This window comes from Narcine bancroftii, chromosome 9 (genome assembly GCF_036971445.1).
Source record: "Narcine bancroftii isolate sNarBan1 chromosome 9, sNarBan1.hap1, whole genome shotgun sequence".
Classification (NCBI taxonomy): domain Eukaryota; kingdom Metazoa; phylum Chordata; class Chondrichthyes; order Torpediniformes; family Narcinidae; genus Narcine; species Narcine bancroftii.
The window spans coordinates 116,529,140-116,553,210 of NC_091477.1; the positions used below are offsets into that span (position 1 = coordinate 116,529,140).

Sequence of the window (24,071 nt, forward strand, 5' to 3'; positions counted from 1 at the left end):
CTTTTGCCATATCAATAAACCTCCAACCCCCATACATTTTGAAGGGTGGGAGGAAACTGGAGCACCCGGAGGAAACCCATGCAGACACAGGGAGAACACGTAAACTCCTGACTGAGCGCCAGATTTGAACCTGGGTGGCTGGCGCTGTAAAAGCGTTGCGCTGACTGCCTCCCTAAGCTGCGGTGTATCCCCTCGGTCCACTTCTGACTTCCACACCTGGCACTGAAATCTAGAAATCTGAGTTAAGGTACAGGATTTGATTCCTTGGCTTAAACTTACAAAAGTGCACAAAACAGTTAATACTGTCATTAGATTACTTTTCATTAATATTTGATGAGGATTGAAGGTTATAAGGACACTGTGAGTGAACATTTCACCCACTGTATGGAAGGTATTATTCCCTGTGCTTCATCCATTATGGAAGTATCATCTTCCACATAAAGGTGAAATTACCTCCTGGACTACTAAAACACCTGAAGTTTAGATTCAATTAAAATTAGCAATATATGAAGCACGTACATCAGTATCAAAAGTGATCCTCTATCATGATGTGAAGTGGAGAATTAATTGATTGGATCTTTGGCAGTGAAGGTTAAGCTGACAATCCAGGAATTGTTACTCAAGTATTTTAGGGATGAGGCAATAAGTTGACTGGGTTCTATTATTCAGAGTCCCTAGATTCTCAGCTTCATTCTTTTTCTTCATTTGATATTGAAGACGAGCCTCACACAAATGCCATGAATTAATGTTTTGAAGGAGTGATGATTATGGTTGATTGTACATACATGATTCAATCTAACATGAATGGTCTGATTAGTGAGGCATTGAATGTTGTTTGCAGGGCCTTTGGTAAAGCTTTCGATAAAGTTCCTCATGGTGGATTGATCCAGAAGAATAAGGCACATCGGATCCATGGAGGCCTGGTAGATTTGATTCAAAATTGGCTTGGCCTTGGAAAGCAGATTTATTGGTCGATGGGTATTATTCTGTTTGTGATCAGAGGTGTGGCACATGGATCAGTGCTAGGAACTCTGGTAATGTATGGAAATTATTTCAACATGGATGGGCTGCTTAATAAGTTTGCAGATGACACAGAAGTTGGTGGAGTTTTGAATAATCAGGGAGGATGTTGAATCATTCATCTGGAGACGTGGGCAGAGAAATGGCCAATGGAGTTTAATCTGAAAAAGTGTGAGATGTTGCACTTAAGGAGGTCAAATGTCAGGTAAGTACAGTAAAATATTAGGGTCCTTGGAAACACTGAAGGATCTTGGGGTGCAAGTCCATACTCCTTGAAGATAGGTTGGTGAAGAAGGTGTACAATATACGTGTTCATCATAGAATACAGCACAGTACAGGCCCTTAGGCCCTTGATGTTGTGCTGACCCATGTATTCATTCCTATATATATATAAAAAAAGTACTAAACCATCCCTACCCCATAACCCTCTATTTTTCTTTCATCCATGTGTCTAAGAGTCTCTTAAATGCCCCCAATGTTTCAGCTTCCACCACCATTCCTAGCAAGGCATTCCAGGCACCCACAGCTCTGTGTATATATAAAAAAAACACCCCTGATATCTCCCCTAAACTTCTCTCCCTTAACTTTGTACATAGATCCCTGGTGTGAGCTGATCCTGCCCAAGGATACAGGTGCTGGCTGTCCACCCGATCTATGCCTCTCATAATCTTGTAGACCCCTATCTATTTTCATCCTTCGTTGCTCCAAAGTGAAAAGTCCCAGCTCTGTTATCCTTGCCTTATAAGACTTGTTTTCCAATCCAGGCAACTTCCTGGTAAATCTCCACTGCACCCTCTCCATCACCTCCACATCCTTCCTCTAATGAGGTGACCAGAACTGACCACGATACACTAAGTGTGGTTTTAACAAAGGTTTCTAGATTTGTAACATGACCTCTCTACTCCTGAATTCAATCCCACTAGTAATGAATCCCAGCATTCCTTAGGCCTTCTTAATTATCCTATCAAACTGTGCAGCTACCTGGAGGTATGTATGGATTTGCACTCCAAGGTCCCTTTGTTCATCCATACTCTTAAGTAACTGACCATTAACCCTGTACTCAGCCTTCTGGTTTGTCCTTCCAAAATGCATCACCTCACACTTATCCAAATCAAACTCTGCATCCTGTCTACATCCTCTTGTAACCTTCAACAACCTTCAGCTCCATTCACAACACCTCAAACCTTCACATCATCTACAAACTTACTGACCCATCCTTCTGTCTCTTCATCCAGGTCATTTATAAAAATCACAAAGAGTAGGGATCCCAGAACAGATCCCTGTTGCACTCCACTAGTTACTGACCTCCAGCCAAAATACTTTCCTTCCACTACTACAACTCTGCTTTCTTCTTACAAGCCAATTTGTTATTCATGCAGCCACTGATCCCGTGGCTCATGACTTTCTGGTTGAGTCTCTTGTAGGGGACCTTGTCAAATGCCTTGCTAAAATCCACGTAGACCACATCTATTGTCCTTCCCTCATCTATTTTTTTTTACCTCCTCAAAAAACTCAATTAGACTCATGAGGCATGACCTTCCCTTCACAAAGCCATGCTGGCTATCCTTGAGTACTTCTCCAAATGCTCATAGATCCTATTCTTAAGAATCCTCTCCATATGTTTGCACACCACTGATGTAAGACTCACTGGTCTATAATTCCCAGGATTCTCCCTATTACCTTTTTTAAACAAGGGGACTACATATGCCATTCTCCAATCCTCTGACACCTCCCCTATAGCCAAAGAGGATTCAAAGATCATATCTACTGCCCCAGCTATCTCTTCTCTCACTTTCCACAGCTGCCTAGGGTATATCACAACCTGCCTCGGGGACTTATCAATCTTAATTTTTTTTTAAGTTCCAAAACTTCTGCTTCCTTAAGCTCCACATTGTCTGGCATACAAGCCTTTTCAATTTCAACCCCAACCTGATAAAGGTTATTTTCTCTTGTGAATACTGACGCAAAGTATTCATTTTGGACCTCCCCAACCTCCTCTGCCTCCAGGCACATGTTGCCTCCTTTATCCTGTAGCAGCCCCACCTTCATTCTCGTCATCCTTCTGTTCTTCACATACGCATAGAACTTGGGGTTCTCCTTAATTCTACATGCCAAGGCCTTTTCATGCCCCCTTCAAGCTCTCCCAAGTCCTTTCTTAAGCTCCTTCCTGGCTACCATATACTTCTCATTATTTAATGTATGCTTCTTTCTTCCTCTTGACTTGTTGTCTGACCTGTTTCATGAGCCACCTTTTCCTACTATCTTTTCCTTGTCCAAGTGGGACAAACCACAAGTGGTCCCTAAACCACCTCCACGTTACATCTGTGCTTTCACCCTTAAACATCTGTTTCCAACTTATTCTCGCTAGTTCCTGCCTCATCCCTTCGTAATTAGCCCTTGCCCAGTGGAGACATTGAGTGTAAAATGTAGGAAGTCACGTTGAGGCAATGAGGAACATTGGTCACATTTTTAGAATTGTGTGCAGCTCTGGCTACCGCATTACAGGAAGGATGTGAAGGCTTTATCAGGATGCAGAAGAGGTGCACCAGGATGGTGCATAAATTAGAGGGTATGGGCTAAAAGAAGTTGGATAAACGTGGGTTGTTTTCTCCCAAGGGTCAGAAGCTGAAAATGTCCTTTTAGAAGCTTATAAAATTATGTATAGATGGGGGTCTTTCCCCCCCCCCCCCGCCCCCCCCCCCCCCCCCCAAGCATGGAAATGTCAAATATTAGTGGGCATAGTTTTAAAGGAAAGGGGGAAAATTTCAAAGAGAGTTTCAAGGCAAGCTTTTTCTTATACAATATTAGTTTCTTGGAGCATGCTGCCAGGGTTAGTGGTAGAAATGGTGCTAGACACAAAAGCAGCATTTAAAAGGCATTTAAATAAGTGAACAGGTGGAGGAGAATAGAGGGATATGTACCAAGTGCTTGCAGTTTCAGAATCAGAATTTTGTCATGAACATGTCATAAAATTTATTATTTTGCTGCAGCATCAATAGTGTAAATATTCATATAAACCACCTTATTGAATATTAAATGAAAATAGTGCAACAAAAAGACAAGATAAGCAGTGTCTGTGGTTCCTTGTTCATTTAGGAATCTGATGGCAGAGGGGTAGAATCTGTCCTTATGCTGCTGAGTGCTTGTCTTCATGCTCCTGCACCTTTTTCCTGATGGTAGCAAGTGAAGAGGGAATGGCCTGGGTGGTGGAGCACATTGAGGATGGAGGCTGCTTTCTTAAGATACTGCCTCTTGTGGATGTCCTCGATGGAGTGAAGACTGGTGCCTGTGATGTTGCAGTTTTAAATTATGGACCGAAGGGCCTTTTTCTGTGCTCCATTACTAAATGTGTTTTTAAACATTTATTTTTTAAAAGTACATGAGGTAAAGGCCAAAATAGAGGGGTGAGCTGACAAGGTATTTAAAATTGCTTTCATAGGGCAAGTGCAAAGCCACTTGTGGGAATGAGCAGAATCAAAAGGATAGGGTAAACATTAAATCCTAGAGAGATTTCAGTCTTCATATAGCATTTTTAAATATGGAACTCACTACCACGTGGAATGGCTGAAGTGAATGCCATCCTGAATATGGGAGGTCAATATATTGAAGGAGAAAAGACTAGAAAGTTAGATAAAAGAAATGTATGGAGAGGAGAAATTTTGTGAGGATTTTTTGTGTCTCATCGCCTATTTTATGCTGTACTTTTGTAAGCAGCTCATGACTTAAGATGCAAGAAACCTTTAGAATGAAACACACAAGCCTGCAGGTGTGATTGTAGTAAAAACACACTGAAATGCTGGAGGAACTCATCTGTCTTTCAGCATCCATAGGAAACAAAGATAAAATTTTGGAAGCTATCTTCAGGCGCATTCAAGCAGGGAAAACACCAGTCTTTAAAGGTTGTTTGCCCTTATGGCTAAAGATGTACCTTTCTGAATGCGCCGTGGCCGGCAGCAAGGCACCGATTCCAACCCTTCTCAGGGAAAGAGCACTGGGCTCCGCCGCCTGACCTGAATGTACAGCTGCTGCAAGCGGCTGGTGAGGGGCGGGCTGATGATGCCATCAGCCTTTGACCCATCTCCCCACTCATCCCTCTCCCTCCATGACCCCCTCAAGGCAGAGGTGGCAGACAGGAGCCGTTGGGGCAGCGGGAGCTGGCAGGAGCCATCAGGGGATGGCCAGTGTGGGCTGTGACACCAACATCGGGCCGCTTCAGCCTTCAGAGCTGCTCTCTGCGGCTCAAAACGCAGCAGGTTAATGGCCTCTTTCCTACCCGTAATCCCCCACATAGCTGGAACTATTCTGGGAACTGCAGAGCCGTTCCAGCTGCGTGGGGGATTATGGGTAGGGAAGACAGCCTTTGTTCTGCCGCATATTTATGACAACACCAGTTGCCCTGCCTCCATCAGCTCCAGAGGGCGCTATGAGGTGCCTCTCGATATGAATGGGACGCTGGAGCAGCCTTTTAGGGCTGTTGACTGAAAGGTAACTTAAGTTTTCGATCCGCTCTATGGCCTTTCGGCAGATGCAGTGGAGAAATCATGTGAATGGCTGCAACTGCGGAGCTTCCTGAATGTTAGGCAGTGCATTTGCCGTTGTTCTAAACAGTCTCTCCTTTAGCTCTTTATTTCAATTGTTGAAAGAATGTCTCTTGGGTAAAGTGAAATTCTCTTCCCCATCCCCCAGAAGGGGTTTTATCGGGATTTTGCAGTTCCCAGCAATGATCAAATAATTGACTTGAAAAGGAACCATGTAAGCAAAATAAAATGTTCATGTTGTCATGTGCAACTTCGGTTCTGCCTTGCTATCTAAAGTCATGTTGCTTTATAGTCTTATTGCATCTTCAGCATAACTGTCCTGAGTACTTGAAATCCCAGAACGATGGTTTTCTGCCTAGAAAGTGGTTTGATTTACAGTCATCATACAATGAAGTTTTATGGCTGTCTGGAATTTTAGTTTATGCTAAAAGCATTGAGGTCATGAGAAAACCTGCTGTCTTCAATCATTGAACTGGGGTAAAAGTTCTCACATGCTTCAGCCAACTCTCATTGAAAATTTTTTAAAAAACCTACACAATCTGGAAATCTAAAATAAAGTATTAAAATGTAAGAAAAGCGCAGATGATCAGATAAGTATTAACTTAACTGTTTCAACTTTCCACATTTGCCTGACTTGCTGAGTTTTCCCAGCTCTTTCAGTTGTTTGTTTTGCTTTAGGTTTATTCTGCTCTAGATGAAGGCATTATCTAGCATTTCATTAATAAATTCCTCAAGAAATATAATTAGCAATTTTACGAGTTTTTTTAACTTCATGTTTTAATTAATGTTGTCCTACTGCTAATCAGTCGGAGGACGAGTCTGAACCAGAAGCCACTGCTTTTCTGTGAGATGGAGGGAGTAAACTTGGTGATTTCCTTCATGATTAATCATAAAAAGAATGGAGTAAATAAACTTTGCATGTGACTCCAGCCGATTTGCCACAGGACATAAAAATGAAGAGAGTGTCCAAATCCACCTTTGAAGTTCCTGACTAAACTCTATATTGACAGAGACCTGGGGCCAGATTATCGTTCTTGTCATGTTGGGTGTTGTTATTCCCATGTAAAGATGAAGAGTAAAGAGCAATGATTTTGCCGTCAGAAGGTAAATGCGCTCTCATGGCCTCTTGTACTTGAGTGGCTGAGGGACCAGATTTAAAGGACGCGTCATCAATTTTTCACATTAGTTTTTTTTGTGTCTGTAACCAGACTTCGTAAACTAAGCTTACTGCGAAGTGAGACAAAGAAGTGAGGTAATCGTTGTTGCATTTTTCTTTTTGCAACTGTTTTCAAGTTTTCTATATGCGTTGGGGGGCCCAACCCTCCCTGTATGGCACGTTCCCATGCTTGGCAGTTCCTTGCCTGCGGCAAACTGGGAAGCTCATCGCACCGTTGCCTGATATATCACGCCCTCAAATTGAGAGCCGTGGGGCTCTGCAAAAAGGCTTAGACTTGTTTAATTATTGATGTCACCTGAGGTGGGCAGCTTGCACTTGGGAAGATTGGGTGTTGTCGCATTCAGCCTTTGACGTAGGCGGAAGTTGCTCTAAAGTGGGTGATTCTTTCTCTTTCCTCTAATTACGGCAGCTTCATGGTTCTTGCCACTTGAAGCGCAGTTGCTGCAGCCCAAAGCAGAAACAACTGCTCAACCACACAAGAAACCCATCCTTTATAAGGTAAAAATAAAACGGGTAGCGCAATCCTGCAAGCAGATATACAAGATGCATGTGATGAGACATCACAGGTGCCTTGTGGCCTGAGTGTCACATTTCAAACTTCTGAACTTGGGAGTCAGTAGCCCTGGTACCAAGGGAGAGATGTAAAATTACTTTAACGCCACTAAAAGTAATATGTTGACTGTAATAAATTTGGCAACAATGTGAATAAGAACAAAAAATAATCTTCCCGTAATGTAACAATTTTCTTAACGTACCAAACAAAATGAGGGTTTAGCCGCTTATTTTAGCTGGGGTTCTTATTTTGGTTAGAGTCAATGGGATCTTTGTGGATTGAATTAGCAAGCCCTTTGAGGGGGTACCTCCTGGGTTCCATTTTCAACAGGAGTCTATGATTGCCCCTACACATCCCATTTGTGCACCTGACTGAGAACAATGAACATGAAAAAATGATTTTGATTTAATTGCCAAAAAATAAAGTAAATTTCTGGAATATAAACTATCCTCGAGCAGAAGATTTGACTGTACCTGTTCATTGGAAGAGCGTCAACATTGAGTCACTTAAGATCTCAACTCAGGATGCACAAATGTCCTTCGAAAGTATATCATTTTGCTCAGATGTGTATATTTTAATGTTGAACTTAAAAAATCAATATTTATCATTAATGTAATGGGGAAAGGTTGTAAATTGTAGCTTCAAGTGTCCAATCTTAATCAATGTTATGTTCCACGAGTTCTAGCTCATCAGCCGATAATTTCACGTTTAAAGTTTTTGGGGAAATTGATCAATCAGATGTGTTATGGGAACTTCCAGCAATTCCTGTACTAAAAATATTAAGTCTTGGTAAGAAAATGAATGCTGATGTTATTGACAGTTTTCTTTTTCTTCATCCAGCTGAAGTTAATAATTGGTCAGAGATGTGCTCAGATGTTCTTCTTGCAGTTTTATATTCCTGTAATTTTTCTTGCTCCCTTAGGTTTTGAATGCTCAACGAGCTGGATACAAAGCTGCCATTGTATACAATGTTGATTCAGATGATCTTATTAGTATGGGGTCCAATGATGGTAAGTAATCTGTTAAGTAGAATTAAATTGCACAGTGGAAGGTCCATGCTTAGTTTGGTGGATCTCAGCTGTGGTGGCAGGAGTTGCAGAAAATTTAAAAGGGTCAGGATATCTTATCCAGATTATTATGCAGTTAATCCTGCTGGAAGTAGACATATGGACCCTGGGGGAGAGGAGGATTGACCAGAGTATGATGCTGTTAGTCAGATAGCTGGCACTCAATCCATCAAGGCCACAGGGAGTTCTTAAGTTTATTGCAGGCCTAATTATACATCGACAAGAATCAGGAAGTGTTAAGCAAAGTACAGATTGTCTGTCATATATTTGGAGTGGAATTGCTATGTTTAAAAAAAAAAATGAGGATGTTGACTCTTTTACCCCATGTGCTATTCCTTCATTCAGTAAGATCTGTGCTTGTTTCCTATGCAAACCCTATATCCCTTGATTCCCCCATGACCATAATTTTTTCCATCTCTACCTTGAATATGCTCAGTAATTGAACCTCCGCACCCCTCTTGTAGAGAATTCCAGCCATTGTGGATGAAGTAATTTTTTTCTTGGACTTGAATGACCAGTCCCTTGAGACTGCTAATTGGTCTCAGACAAGATAGGAAGCTTCATCAATGCATCTACCCCTGTAAAACCCTGGGAAAAAGATGTACATTTCAATAAAATAATTCTTTTAAACTTGACAGTGTCAGATCAGTCTGCTTAATTTTTCTTTACTCTATAAACCTGCTAATCTAGAAATCAGTCAGTCACTTCTTAACTTCCCCAATACAATTAAAGATAAAGGTTCCATTATTGTCACGTAATACCACATTTAGATAAATTCTTTAACTTTTGTCTACCGTAAGGCAGAGAGAGAGAGAGCGAGAGAGTCGCCACTTTGTTCAGCGCCCGTCACAGAAACCAACAGCACCTGGTGTTCCTAGGCTGTCTTCTGTCCAAGTTCCAAGTCTGCTTAGCTTCCAAGCTAATCCTAGGCATATTCAGGAAATTAGATGGTGTATATCTTCCTTTGGATAGAGTGTCTAGGAATCTATTTGGTATTTTACCATGCTCCACACAAAAGGAACCAAAATGCATAGCCTCTCACTTTTCAATAATTTTTCATCTGTCAATAGCCCCTTTCACACTTGCATCCCAGTAAATCGGCCGTTCAGTGCCCTAGGATAGGAATGGGAGTTTAGCCTTTCACACTAGACCACACCAAACCATGACAATGAACGCTTTCACACTTGCAAAGGTTTATCCCCAGTGTTTGTCTGTTCTACCTTTAATAGGAAGTGCCTGTAATGCAATTTCCCATTTCACACTTACCTGATCTCAACGCCAGCGTCTGCAGATGCCAGGGGTTGAGGCCGGCGATCCCTGGCGTGAGATGACATCATCTGACACTGGCGTTGAGCAGATTTTGCTTTCACACTTGCCACCTTGAAGGCCAATTGGCTTTTGATTCCTGGGATCACTGGCAAGTATGAAAGGGACTATGGACACAAACGTGTCTATAATCTGTAAAATGTAATGTAGAAAAAGATTGAAGTAATCAAGTTGAGCATCATTTGTTTCATTTTTCCAGTGCCTTCCACATGAAGTCTCATTGAAGAATAGTTTGCTTTCTGGTTGTAACTGGAAAAAAAATTGGTTTGTTTTTAAGAGTTGGGACTTGTGATAAAGAGATATTGTGACTATTTTTGCTGTTTAACTTTTCTTCCTCAAAGTAACTAAAAAAATCTTTTCTCAGCGTCCATTTTTTTTCTACCCAAAGATTTCTGTACTTCGGGCATGGATGTTTTACTGCTTTATTTTCTAGTTAAACTTTAATCTCAACATAAATTCAAATTTAATTTTGCTCCCAACAATCGTTTTGAAAACACATTTGACTATCAAAATTGTTTTTACTTAACAATTGGACTACTGGGCACCTTCACTTCAAGCTAGTTTGTAGTGGATTTCCCGAAGATTGTTTCCTCGCCATCTACTGAGAGTAAATTGAAATACTGTACAAAATTTTTGGCCCCCTTTGTTCAGAGTGACCTTGCCATGAACCCCTGACTAAACTCGCCAAGAATTTGCATTGTTTAAGTTTCTCCTTTGTCTAGTTTGACAAAGTAACGTGAAAGTTACTTATGTAAAGCAGTTTATTTTGCCTTATTTGATTTCAGAATATAAAATTGATAATATGAAACTAATTTTTTATCTTGTCAAATTGGAACAGATTTCATTTGCATTTCTCCAAATATTATTGCAATTTTAATATTTCTCCTTGATTTTTGTGATTCATTTTCTAATAATCAGAGAAAATTTAAATTAGATCACTGTTTCCTGATTGCTGTATGTGCACCCAGGAGCATTATTTGCATGTTTTCAAGTCCTTCATTCTATTGAAGATTGTACTTTTTTTCTGAGCAAGTTATTTTGTTTTATTAGAGCAGAAGACTTGGGAACAGAATCAGGCCTTTCAGCCCATTGTGTCTGCTCCACCATTCAAATCATGGCTTGTGCATTTTTCCTTTCAACTCCATTCTCCTGCCTTCTCCCCATAACCTTTGATGTCCTTACTAATCAAGAAACTATCAACTTCTGATTCAAATATACCTAATGATTTGGCCTCCACAGCTGTCTGTGACAATGAATTCCACAGATTTACCACCCTCTGGCTGAAGAAACCTCTTTTTTATATCGAGGCTGTGCCCTCTGGTCCTAGACACCCCACTACTAGAAACATTTCCATGTCCACTTTATTTAGCCCTTTCAATATTCAGTGTTGCAATTAGATTTCTCCCCCCCCCCCCCCCCCTTCATCCTGCTAAACTCCAGTGAATGCAGGGCCAGAGCTGTCAACCTCTGCTCGTATGTAACACTCTCTTCCTTGGAATCATTTTCAAACCTCCTCCAGACCTTCTCCAATGCCAGCTCATCCTTCCTTGGATATGAGGCCCAAAATTGCTCTCAAGACTCCAAATGTGATCTGACCAATGCCTAGTAAAGCCTCAACATTACATCCATACCTTTTTTATTCTCGTCCTTGAAATGAATGCTAACATTTCATGTGTCTTCCTTACTAATGTATTGACTTGCCCATTAACATTTAGGGAATCCTGCGCTAGGGCTCCAAGTCCCTTTGAGCGTCGACTTTTGGAATTTCTCCCCTCTCCCCATTTAGAAAATATATGACTTCTTTACTCCTACCAAAGTGTATGACCTCCCTTTGCTGTTATTCCATCTGCTCCAACTTTTCCAATTCTCCCAACTTATCCAAGACCCTCTGAAGATTCCATACTTCCTCAAACCTACCTTTGCATCTTCCACAAACTTGGCCACAAAGCCATCAGTTCCATCAGTTAAATCACTTACATACAGCGTGAAAAGTAGTGGACCCAACACTGACTCCTGCAGAACGCCACTAGTCACCATCATCCATCAAGAAAAGGTACGCCACCCCTTATTCCCTCACTTTGCCTTCTACCAGTTGCCCAACCTTCTATCCATGCTGGTATCTTTTTCATAATGGCATAGTTCCTATCTTGTTTAGCAGCCTCATGTGTGGAACCCAGTTAAAGGGATCTGAAAATCAAAGTAAACAATATCTGAATCTCCTTTGTCCAGCTCATTACTTCCTCAAAGAAGTCCAAGAGATTTGTCAGGCAAGATCTCCACAGAAAGAATCTATAATGATTATGGCTTATTTTCAAGTACTCTGAAATGTCATCCTTAGTAATGGGCTCTAAAATCTTGTCAACTTTAGGGTCTAGGACATTTGGCCTCCAAAGTTTGGCATCTTAATTTGGCACCGGACATTTTGCCCCCCACAGTTTGGCACTAACAGTTAGGCTACAACAATTTATTCACTTATTATACTTGGTATGAAGTGGGACTCTGCACACAAGATAGCAGCTGTCGCTCTATCACATCGAGCTGACCAACATGGCACTACAGGCGCTGGAGGCTTACCAGTGCTTGGCAGTGAGTAAGCGGCGTTGGTGAACAGTGGGAGGGAACTTGTTGCTGAACCCTTTCGTAGTAGCGGAGGCAAGTTGTCCCGGGGCCAGGGACTGAGCACCGATACCTTCATGATTTCTGATCACCCTTCTCTCCCGGTCCCCCTCTGCCACCTGGTTCCCCTCGTCCCCCGGTCCTGTTGATTCATTGACTCAGTCATCGCTGGTAAAACTCCAGTGCTCGTAGTGCTGTGTCAACCGCTTTCCCGAGTGCAAGATTCTGCACAACAGCCTGAAGTGTCAGCTCGATGTGATAGAGCGACAGCTGCTATCTTGTGTGCAGAGTCCCACTTCATACCAAGTATAATAAGTGAATAAATTGTTGTAGGTTAACTATTGGCATCAAGAAATAATTTTAATCGGAGGAGTCACGCGATGGAGTAGTGGCCGGACGGTGAACTCCAGCCCTCTCCAGAAAAGTCGGGAAAAACAAGAGAAAACACAAAGGCACAGAAATAAAAGTTACAAAAAAGTGAGTATAAAGGTGGAAAGAAGATGGCGACAAAAAAAGAAAAGTCGAAAGCAACGGTAAGAAGAGAGGAAGAGAAGACAAAGGAGGAAAAAGGTGAAGGCCTTACCTGTCCGAAGAGGCCCGCTGCGGAGAGAGAAACCCGCTCCCTCAGGTCGGTAAATAATGGACTACAAAAATGGCTCGCAGAGCCGAACAAAAGTGCGCAACCGCGCATGCGCGAAGTTTCGCGCATGCGCGATGCGAATGAAAAAAAACACACCGACGGGAGGGGGGACCAGCTGGGGAGTCGATCTCCACAGCCGGCAACGACAGCTGCAGAACACCTGCAGCAAGAAGAGACCACAGAAGACAATAGAAACAAGATAGAAGAGGAGGAAAGGGCAACAAAGAAACAACAGATGGTCAACCCAGAGGAAGAAGAAGAGGAAGAGTATGGTGAAATAGAAGAAGAAAAGAGAGGCAAGGTAAAGGATATACTTGCTCTTATTAGAGGATACATGGAATCATTTAAAGAATGGCAAACACAGGAATTTAAGGATTTAAGAAAAAGAATAAACAACACAGAGGAGAAAATAATTAAAATGGAGATGACCTTAACAGAAATGGGAAAAAAAATGGACAAGATGGAAGAGCGGGCAGTAGCAGCAGAAATGGAGGTAGAAGACTTAAAAAAGAAATTGGAGAAATCTAATAAAAAAACTAAAGAGACACAAGAACTACTAGCTCAAAAAATAGATACAATGGAAAACCATAACAGAAGAAATAACATAAAGATAGTGGGCCTTAAGGAAGATGAAGAAGGCAAGAATATGAGGGAGTTTATAAAAGAGTGGATCCCTAAGACCCTAGGATGTCCAGAACTACAGCATGAAATGGAAATAGAAAGGGCACATAGAGTATTGGCCTCTAAACCACAACCACAACAAAAACCAAGATCTATTGTAGTAAAATTCCTAAGATATACTACAAGAGAAAAGGTACTGGAGAAGACAATGGAAAAAGTAAGAGAGGGCAACAAACCACTGGAGTATAAAGGGCAAAAAATCTTCATTTATCCAGATATAAGTTTTGAACTCCTAAAGAAGAGAAAAGAGTTCAATACAGCAAAGGCGATTTTATGGAAGAAAGGGTATAAATTTATACTAAAGCATCCAGCGGTATTGAAAATATTTATTCCAGGACAGCAAAACAGACTATTCTCGGATCCAGAAGAAGCACGAAAATTTGCAGAACAATTACAAAAATAGACTGAGGGAGGAAGACGGGTAATGAGAGTTAAAATGATCACGACTGATATGTATGTGGGTAAAGACAAAAATAGACTGAGGGATGAAGACGGGTAATGAGAGTAAAAATGATCACGATTGATATGTATGCAGGTAAAGAGGTATAAGAGTGAATAGAGACAATGAGCATACATGAATGTATCTGTACTTAGAAGAAAATATAGATAGTATAGACAAGAATTAATAAGGGAAGGTAATGGAATAGAGAGAATAAGGAGGGAATTAAAAGAGGGACCTTTGTGACATATGAAAAGTGAAATCTTTTCTGGGGGAGGCGGGGTGGGGGGAAATAGCGGTCACTGCACAATCAGTTGACGCTTGCGAGTGGATTCGCAAATCCAAATGGAGAGGGGAGATGTGGTTGTCCGACAAGGGATAAAGGACAACTCAGGAGGTGAAGGGGAGATTGGGGATAAATAAGATAGAAATAGGAGAATAAGGAAAATGTTAGATGTTGTAGGAATGTTGTCTTATAAAGAGTTGAAAATAAGAAAACAGAAATGGAAAAGGAGGAAAGGTAATGATGGAAAAACGGAAAGAGAAGATAAACAAAATATAAAAGGGCTACGCTGAACTATATGTCTTTAAATATTAATGGAATACATAACCAAATTAAAAGGAAGAAACTACCAAATTTAAATGAATAAATGTATTCCATTAGAAAAAAATAACATATTGGTTAAGAAATAATATTGAAATATTCGAACAAGTATAGGAGCCTTACATTAAATACAATAGCGAAAACCTACCGGGGACAAACATTACCTAAGTTGATGGAAGGAGAAGGAAAGAAAAGAATGGACTCAGTAGAATTTCTGGTGTAATTTTGTTGAATGACAACATTGTCTGACTGGATTAATGCAACCTAGATTGTATACCTAAAATGGATGAGAGGGGGGGGTGGGGGGTGGTTTGGGAGGAAAGGGGGGGGGGAGAAAAAGTCACTGTATATGTGTGAAAAGAAATAGTGTATATCATGGCTAATGTGATTTATGGTGTGAAAAAAAAAAAATTAAAAAAAAATAATTTTAATCAATGCTTAATATTTATTATATTTAATTAAAATTGCTGAGCCAGCACCAAACTGTGGGTGCCAAAATGTCCAAAGGGTTACAAAAGTCTTTTTTTGCCAAAAGGCAAGCGCCAAGATGTGGGTGCCAAAATGTCCGATTCTGACTGAAGTTAGGCTAACCAGCTTATAATTTTATGTCTTTTACTTTCCACCTTTCTTAAAGAGAGGACTGACATTTGCAATTTTCCAGTCCTCTGGAAAATTCCTGACGCCAGTGATTCCTCTGAGATCACTACTCATGGATTCACAATCTCTTCAGCGACCTCTTTTAGAATCCTGGGGCGTAATCCATCCAGTCCAGGCAACTTTCCACATTCAGCCCTTTTAGCTTCCCAAGCACCTTCTCCTCAGTTCTCACAGCTCTCCTCACTTCTACCCACCCAATTTCTGTCATGTCACTAGTAGTCTTCCATAGTGAAGACTGATGCAAAATACCTATTCAGTTCATCCCTCATTTCTTTGTTCCCCATTACCACTTCTCTAGTGTCAATTTCTTCTGATCTGATGTCCACTTGTGCCTCTCTTTTACTCTTTATACACTGTAAAACCTTGTTATCTGGAATTCAAGCAATTGGCAAGCAAAAAAATCTTGGAAAATTAATCGATTAAAAAAATACAGGTTTAAAATTGGTGTGCCTTAACATTAGTTCGCCAATCCATGCAACCCGTAATCTCAAGCAACCAGAGAATTCACTAATCCGACATTACCAGGGTTTTACTGAATCTGGGAAAAATAACTTTTTGTGTCCTCTGATATCATTGCCTAGCTTACTTTCATATTTCATCTTTCCTTCCCTTATTGCTTTTTTTGTTGTCTTTTGTTTTTAAAAGCTACCCAATACTGCAGCTTCTCGCTAATTTTTGCAGTACCGTATACTCTCTTTTTTTTGCTTTATGCAAACTTTGATTTCCCTTATCGGGCACAGGAGCTTCCCCCTGCCTTTAGTATGCTTCCTTTTTGCAGTGAAATATGTACTTTCAATGTACACATCTAAAAAGTGCACATTGCTAAAAGATTGCTTCTCATGAAGATGCAAGAACAACTATTTCAGACACAAGCTCTCTCTGCACAAGTTGTTACAGGCCCCTTCCCAACCCTGAATGAAAATTTGTTGTCAATAATTTCTGATATTTTCAGAAACCTCTGAAATATTTACGACAAAGAAGGCCTTGTGTTCAGAGCATTAAATCAAATGGGATCTATTGTCTTTCTGTTGTACAGGAAATTCACTTCACAACTTTTGAGGTTTATTTCCTGAAAATTAGACCTAATGGTTAATGATGCTCAAATTGCTAAAGCAGCAATGCCTTTTGAATCATCTAAGGGGAAAGGAATTTCCATTATGTCCCTACAGTGCTTGTGCAATTGATTATATGTCTTGCAGGAAAATAGCAAGATGATAGAATTATTATTCTAACTGCATTCCAATTTTTAATCATTTCCAAGTACTTGCAAATATTTTTACTATTTTCCCGTGTGCCCGAAATACTGCTATTGCAAACATTGCTTCACCTACTTTTAAGTTGAATTATAATGACCAATCAAAGCTGACTATTCCTTAATTTGGAAGAATTTCTAATTTTAGGTTGCACGATAGTCCAACTGGTAATTTGGAGGCACTGAGCATTGAGATTTTGTTTCCATCAGCATTCCAGTCATAATGCGTATACAAAATGTTGCCTGGTGTAGAGGAAATCGGATCTAAAAGTGGTGTCATATCCTGGAAGATGGAATCTAAGCTAATTTTATCATTCGCTTGTTTCTCTCAATTTGAACTGCAAATGTAGCAAAATGAATTTCTGCTTGCACCAACACTAAATTTGGAATGTGAAGTACTGTAGAAAAATAAACCTCTGGCTTGCATTCTGGCATTTTATCAGTTTCTCCAGTCGTTGAAGGTGTGATGGAAGAACAGTTATACTAAGTAAGGAATAACATTTAACAGCACATGCTATTTATAATCTAGGTTCCCAGGTTTTGCTGGAAAGTGTTAGCATCTATCTGTATAACTGCCTCAAATGCAGCATAATAAATTAAATTTTTTTAAACATACTGCAGGGTAACAGGCCCTTTCAGCCCACAGCCTGTGTCACGCAATTACACTCAATTGACCTATAGCCCCCAGTGCATTTTTGACCGGTGAGAGAAAACCCATGCAGACGTGAGAATAATGTACAAACTCCTTCCAGACAGCACATGATTCGAACTCTGGTCCCAATCGCTGGAACTGTAACCGCGTTGCGCTAAGAGCCATGGTAAACGTGCTGCATAATCTGAGAGCAATCTTGACAACACTGACATCCTGTACTTTATTGAATGAAGTACTTGGGGAGCATGCAGTTGCTCCACTTACATTGCCTTGTCTGTACCCTCGGCCTAGCAGTAAAATATTTCCCTATTAGAATGGATGGAATGCTTGCAAAGGCTAATGTGAGATTTTTTTCTTCACCAAATGTTTTAACTCTTTTTGAATTATTATAATGTTTTATTTTGTTGAATATTTTTGAATATATTTCTCATTGTTTTTGAATTCCAGAAATTGGTCCAGTTTATTTCCTGCTGTGATCAGAATCTTAACTGCCCCTACAGGTCTTGATTTGCTGTGATACTACACCCATTTCTTTTATTGTTTCACTACCTGGCTTACTTGAGTGTGGGTTGAATTGCTTAAAAAGCACGCTTTATCTCTATACATATTACAATAAACATCAATTCAATAAATAATTCATCAATTTATTTCGACAGCCTGCTGAGTAAGATGTGGCAAAGTTGTCTTTGTTTTTCACCTCCCCTCCCCCTATCACTTCTCTGCTTTTTCTCTTCTTCCCTCCAACCCATATCCACCTATGACCTCTTGCCTGTGCTCCCCCACCCCCTCTCCCCTCCATTTTATTCATGCTCTTGCCTGCTGTTTGGTCATACCTTGGCAGAGGACTCTTGCACAAAATGTTCCCTTAAAGAGATTGCTGCGTGACCAGCTGAGTTCCTCCAGCATCTGTGTGTGAACTACACTGCAGCATTGGCAGACTTTCTTGTTTAACTCCATTGTTTTTCACCTCATGGTTGGGAATTGCTCTGGCTAACGACTCGATCCTGCTATGCCACTAAAACACCCCAGAGAATGAATTGTCTTTGCTGTGACGGGTTGAGGCAGCTTCCAACCACAAGTTTCTGCTAGATAGCCACATTGAATAAGTTCATGCTTTGTCCTGTGGTCAATGCGGTCCCCTTGTTCTACTAATCAGGGACTGCTCGACACCACAAAAGAACTGTCTGCACAATTGCTGAGTCATTTTTTTTCCCTTTGCATTAGAATAACTGAATATTTATCATCTTTTTATGTATTTAAATGTCTTTCTGATTCAATTAAATATTTATTATGCAGTTGTTTTGTACTTTTTTTTAAAACAAAGTACCTGCTCAGCTGCAGCAAGAAAGAATTTCAGTGCGCGTGTACATTGTGACAATAAGCTCATTCACATCTTTGTCACGTGAAGGCAGTTGGCTCTGTTCTGACCTCAAATTCTGGGTCAAAGAACATTTCCATGATTGTTTTCCTATTTTGAGATATGCAGTTTCCTTTTAGTTTCTTCAAACTTCCTGCTTAAAAACGGTTTTGTTAAATAATGAGAATGAAAAAATAATGTTAAATAAATAGAGAGAAAAAAAAGGATAATAGAATAGGTTTTGCTTTTTCACTCCTCAAGTTCAGATTTAAGATTTATTGTAGAGTACATACAGGACATCGCAAGATTCTTTTTCCTGTGGGCGAGGCAGAATTACTACTTACTGGTAGTGCGACAAAAACTGTTCACAACACACACATGTCAGCAAGTAAAAGAAATTTAAATAAACTGCACAGTACAGAAAGGGAAAAAAAACAAAGTGTAAAAGTAAGAGTCCTTAAACGAGCCCCTGATTGAGTTTATTGCTAGCGATTCTGATGGTGGAGGGGGAGCAGCTGTTCTTGAACCTCGTGATGTGAGTCTTGTGGCACCTAGACATCTTTCCTGATGGCAGCAGAGAGAACAGTGCGTGTGCTGGGTGGTGAGGATCCTCGATGATTGCTTCTGCTCTCTGATGGCAGTGTTCCCCGCAGATGTTCTCAATGGTGGGGAGGGTTTTATTTATGATGTCCTGGGCTGTGTCAACTACTTTTTGCAGGGCTTTATGCTTGGATAAGTTGCACATTATTTTGATGGTACAATTACAAGATTTAAAAGACATTTGGACAGGTACATGAATTTATATTAAAAAAAGAGATATGGGCCAAAGACAGGCAAAAGAGATTACCCCAGGTCAATATGGACCAGTTGGGGCCAAAGGCCCCGTTTCCTTTTTGTATGGTTCTGTGACTCCATCTTGCATGAAATAAAGGAAGTCTGTTGTGTTTCTAAAAGCCCAGTAAGGAACTCAGCTGGTCTCGCAGTGTCCACAGGAGATAAAGATGTATTACTGACATTTTGGGCCTGAGTCCTTCCTCAAGGTGTTGAAGCCCCAAAACATCTGTAATATATCTTTACCTCCAACAAATGCTGTGGACCAGCTGAGTTCCTCCAGCATCTGTGTTGTTGTCTACAGACTCTTGTGTTTTATTCCAAAATCTCAGAGCCACTGATTTATTCAGAACATAAACCTGATTTAAAAGAGTAGTCTATCTCCCACATGAGAGCATAGTGATTGGATACTTCCCACTCTCCCATTAACCATGTCAACTAGAAAAGGCAATAAACTTTAAAACTCAGGAATTTTATTGATTTCCTTTGTTTAAAAAATATATCATGTCCCTAAACAGATAAATGTTACATTGAAACCTTAACTGCAGGCAGTTTTCTGCCTTGCTGATGAAGAAGTAGCAGAACCGAGCTCTCCTGAGAGCACTACTCAGGAAGGAGATGTAGATTCATCCAATCCAAGAGGAAAAACCCAACACCCAACCCCAACCCACCAATTTTCCCCTGCAGCCGCTGCAACCGTGTCTGCCTGTCCCGCATCGGACTTGTCAGCCACAAACGAGCCTGCAGCTGACGTGGACTTTTACCCCCTCCATAAATCTTCATCCGCGAAGCCAAGCCAAAGAGAAGAAGACACAAGTCTAGTCCACCCGATCCTTTACTGTTCACAATTTTTCAGTTCTACGGATAGAACCCAGAGGCATAAGAAAGACAAAACCCCTATAAATGTGCCAATAGGAGTGAGGATATTTCTTCAATTTTACCCCTCCCCAAACCCAGAACTAATTTGAACTTGAAATGGATTGCATATCTACATAATTTGCAACCATTTGCATAAAACTGCAGACTGCATTGACGGCATGCTTCTGATGCGTCGGTAACAATTAATCTTTTTTTAAAAAAAGGATTACCTTCATTAGTGCTGCAGAATTACTTTAATTATCTGACCAGTTGGTTTATTCTAATGTTGTTCCTTTGTTTATGAAAAGCAGCAGAGATAAACTAAATAACGACAGGCTGGTGGTAGGGAAATGATTGGAGAACGTTCTAATGACATTGAGTGGACATGCTGATCAGCATGACTTTGTACAGGGGAACTCCTGATTCTTTTATGGGTTTAATCTGTTATTGGCATCCTGTGCAGCGTTGACATTTATAATTCCAGTTAAAGATCTTGTAAAGCTACGCAAACTAATCAATGTGGTTCACCTCCAGAAAAATGTGGCCATCGATGAATATTGTGCATTCAGGGATTCTTGGATTTGTGAAGCCAATTGTGTGTTGTTCATAGTTTAAAAAGAGTTCTGATTGATTGTCAGAGTGCTTACATGATATCACATACAACCCTGAGATTCTTTTTCTTGTGGGCCAAGTGGAATTTCTACTTATCGGTGTTGCAAAAAAAAACTACTCAAGAAAAGATACCTACACTAAAGAGGGAAATGTAAACAAAAGGAAATTCAAACAAACTGCAATCTAGAAAATAGATATTCAAAAATAAAATTCAAAGCAAGAGCCCTTAAATGAGCCTCTGAGTTTGTTGTTGAGGAGTCTGATAGTGAAGGGGTAGCAGCTGTTCCTGAACATGGTGGTGTGAATCTTGTGGCACCTAGACCCCTTTCCAGGTGGCAGCAGCGAGAACCGAGCATGTCCTGGGAGGTGTGGATCCTTGATGATTGCTGGTGCTCTCCCACGTCCATATTCCATGAAGATTTTCTCAGTGGAAAGGAGAGTTTTGCCTGTGATGCACTGGGCTGTGTCCCGTACCTTTTCGAGGACTATCCGCTGAAAGGCATTGGTGCCCCCACACCAAGCCGTAGGGCATATGGTCAGCACACTTTCCACTACACATCTGTAGAATTTTGCAAAGATTTCAACTGTCCTTTGGTACTTCGGCGAAATTGATTTTAGTGTGAATCTTGTCTGAACTTATTAGGTTGGACAGAAATATAACATGACAGTTGGTCCGAGTTATGCATACATTTTGTTGCAAGGTGACCGGATACATGTCAGAAGTTGTGCCTTACTTTTCTTATTTCCACTGCCTAGCCAAGAAGTACTGTGACAAATTGGGTTGTTGGCACCACAGCTCCCTCTGAGTTTCAATAATTCCACATAGAACAGGAATTCGAAGCTGAGTATTTCTTTATTTTTAATGTGCTGTATCAACTAAGTGGTGGTTTCTGCACCAAATGATTTTTGAACTCCAAAGCAGAATTAATCTTTTGCTCACCTCGTCGTCATGTGTAACAGAAGTTTGAAAAATCGAGATTACAATCTTTGGTGTCATCTCTTAGTTATGCAGCACCCCCCCCCCCCCCCCCCCAGTCATTTTGAATAAAGAGGTTCACAAAATCTTTGGATTGGCCACATGCAAAAACATTTTAAAAATGAGGGAAGCAGTTACTGAATATAGTGATGTACACCACATTAGCTTTCCTGGCAATCATTCAATAATTCCAAGTGCTTTGGGAATTTTATTTTCAAAAATTGACATCTATGGAAGGTGAATATAGAGGAGAAATTCCATAGTTTGAAAGAATGGAGTTGTTAGCACCAATTCCCCCATAGGTACTCACTGCCAAAATCAATTATTTTATTTAATTATATTTTTCTCTAGTTATTTTCAATGCTCAAGAAATTATGGGAGGCACCAAGAGAATTGTAAATAATAAGTACTTCACACAACTTTTCCTTCATATATTTCAACGAGGGCTGCATTAGTGTACAACTAGATGCCTCTCAGCTCCAGCGATCTGGCTTCAATCCTCGCCTCCCTAGTTGCTATCTGTGTGGAGTTTGCATGTCCTCTTTGTAGCGACATGAGTTTCTTCTGTGTGCTCTGATTTACCCCCTACATCGAGTGCAAGATTGTTGTGTACCATTCAGCCAAGTTTTCAATCTCCCTCCTGTATGTTGATGGTCTCGTCAGTGTATTTGTAAACGGTGGTGTTGTTGGACCTAGGCCCACAGTCAAAGGTGTATTGCGAGTGGAGAAGGGGGCGACAATCAAATCTACCTTGCAGCCTGCCTTCTAGAGCAGCCATTCTCAACGGGTGCTGAAGTCGATGAGAGAGAAGTACGGAAGAAACCAACTAAACTTGATTGCCTCACAGGGAAGAGGGTCCATAACTTTGGGCAGGCTCCTAAGGGGCCACAGCCAAAATAAGGTTGAGAATGGCTGCTTTTGATGGCCTTTCAGGAGGTGCAACAGTACTAGTAGTCCAGATCTCTGAGGCTGACCTGTTGATAACTGAACTAGCTGGTTGATTTTTTTGGTGTGAAGGATAAATTGCTGTTCAACTCAAACTCTTTTTGGTGGCATTTCTTAAGAGGATATTTTCAGCATTTATAATTTGTCAACCAATAATGCACTTGCTTTATTTGCCTTGATCCACAAAACTAAAATTTGATGCACTGGGCTTGTTGGAGAAGGGAAATAGTTCATGACCTTTCATTGGTTTTACATTTTAGCAAATTTAACTCATGTTCCTGTGATAAAACTTGAAAAATCCTTATGTTACTTCATTTTCACTTGAGAGAATGTTGATCATGTCTCCCACAATTCCAGAGCAGAGAAAATTTATTGGGGGAAGACCTAACGAGACCAGAGAGTTTGATTTGAGCTTATTTATAGTCTGGTATATTTCCTTACAGTGGTGAATTTCTTATAATGTTTTGTTTTACAGTTGATATTTTTAAACAAATCACCATTCCATCAGTGTTTATTGGGGCAGCATCAGCCAAGTACCTGAAAGAATTCAGTTATTTCAGGGGGTAAGTGTTCACTGAGGCTTTTTATTCAACTTGGTCCTTTCATGATGGTTTAAAAATCACTTACTGAATTTAGGTCTCAAAATAACAACATTATGAACAAAAATACTGTATCCTTTTCATAAGAATCCTTCACTAAGTTGCAATACCTGTGTCTTATTTTTGTTCAGTAACACTGTGAGCTTGTTTTTCTGAAAGGTATCTAATTGCACAGTGATTTTCCTCTCTGCTTCCTCATTTGTTCTGCCACCTGTGCCCAAATGTAGACTGGGTGCTGCTTCTCGGAACACGAACCGTTTGTGGTAACCTAATCCAAACTCCACCCCATCTGGTTATACCATTTCATTTTAAATTCCTTTTGTTTTAAATTTTATTTGCCTCATGACAAGCTGATTTCAGCCATCAAAATCCATGCTGGCCAATCACACCCAATTAGCCTACTACCCCGTACGTTTTGGAAGGTGGGAAGAAACCGGAGCACCCGGGGAAAACCCACAAAGATCTTTGGGAGAATGTCCTTACTGACAGTGCCAGATTTGAACTGAGTCGCTGGCACTGGAATAGTGTCATCCATCTCTTCTCGGCCTACACCTGCACTTACCATTCTTCCTTCACCCCCTCATTTCTACCGTTCTCTCTCTCTCTACCTGTTTCTCCACCTTTCACTTTCTGTCCTAAGCCCTCTTACCTCTGGCCACTCCTCCAACTTT

At 40.6% G+C, this 24,071-nt stretch overlaps 1 protein-coding gene across 5 annotated transcripts in view; it reads left to right on the plus strand.

Moving 5' to 3' along the window:
• Window positions 1-24,071, plus strand: part of rnf13 (ring finger protein 13) — a 163,956-nt gene that overhangs the window by 77,439 nt on the left and 62,446 nt on the right. For 4 of the 5 annotated variants that reach the window (XM_069897424.1, XM_069897421.1, XM_069897422.1 and 1 more), the window contains 2 exons: window positions 8,211-8,298; window positions 23,277-23,364. In XM_069897424.1, coding sequence (XP_069753525.1) covers window positions 8,211-8,298; window positions 23,277-23,364 — 176 coding nt within the window. Of the gene's footprint in view, window positions 1-845; window positions 924-8,210; window positions 8,299-23,276; window positions 23,365-24,071 lie in introns of those variants that run through there. The other variant, XM_069897425.1, reaches the window with a different exon arrangement.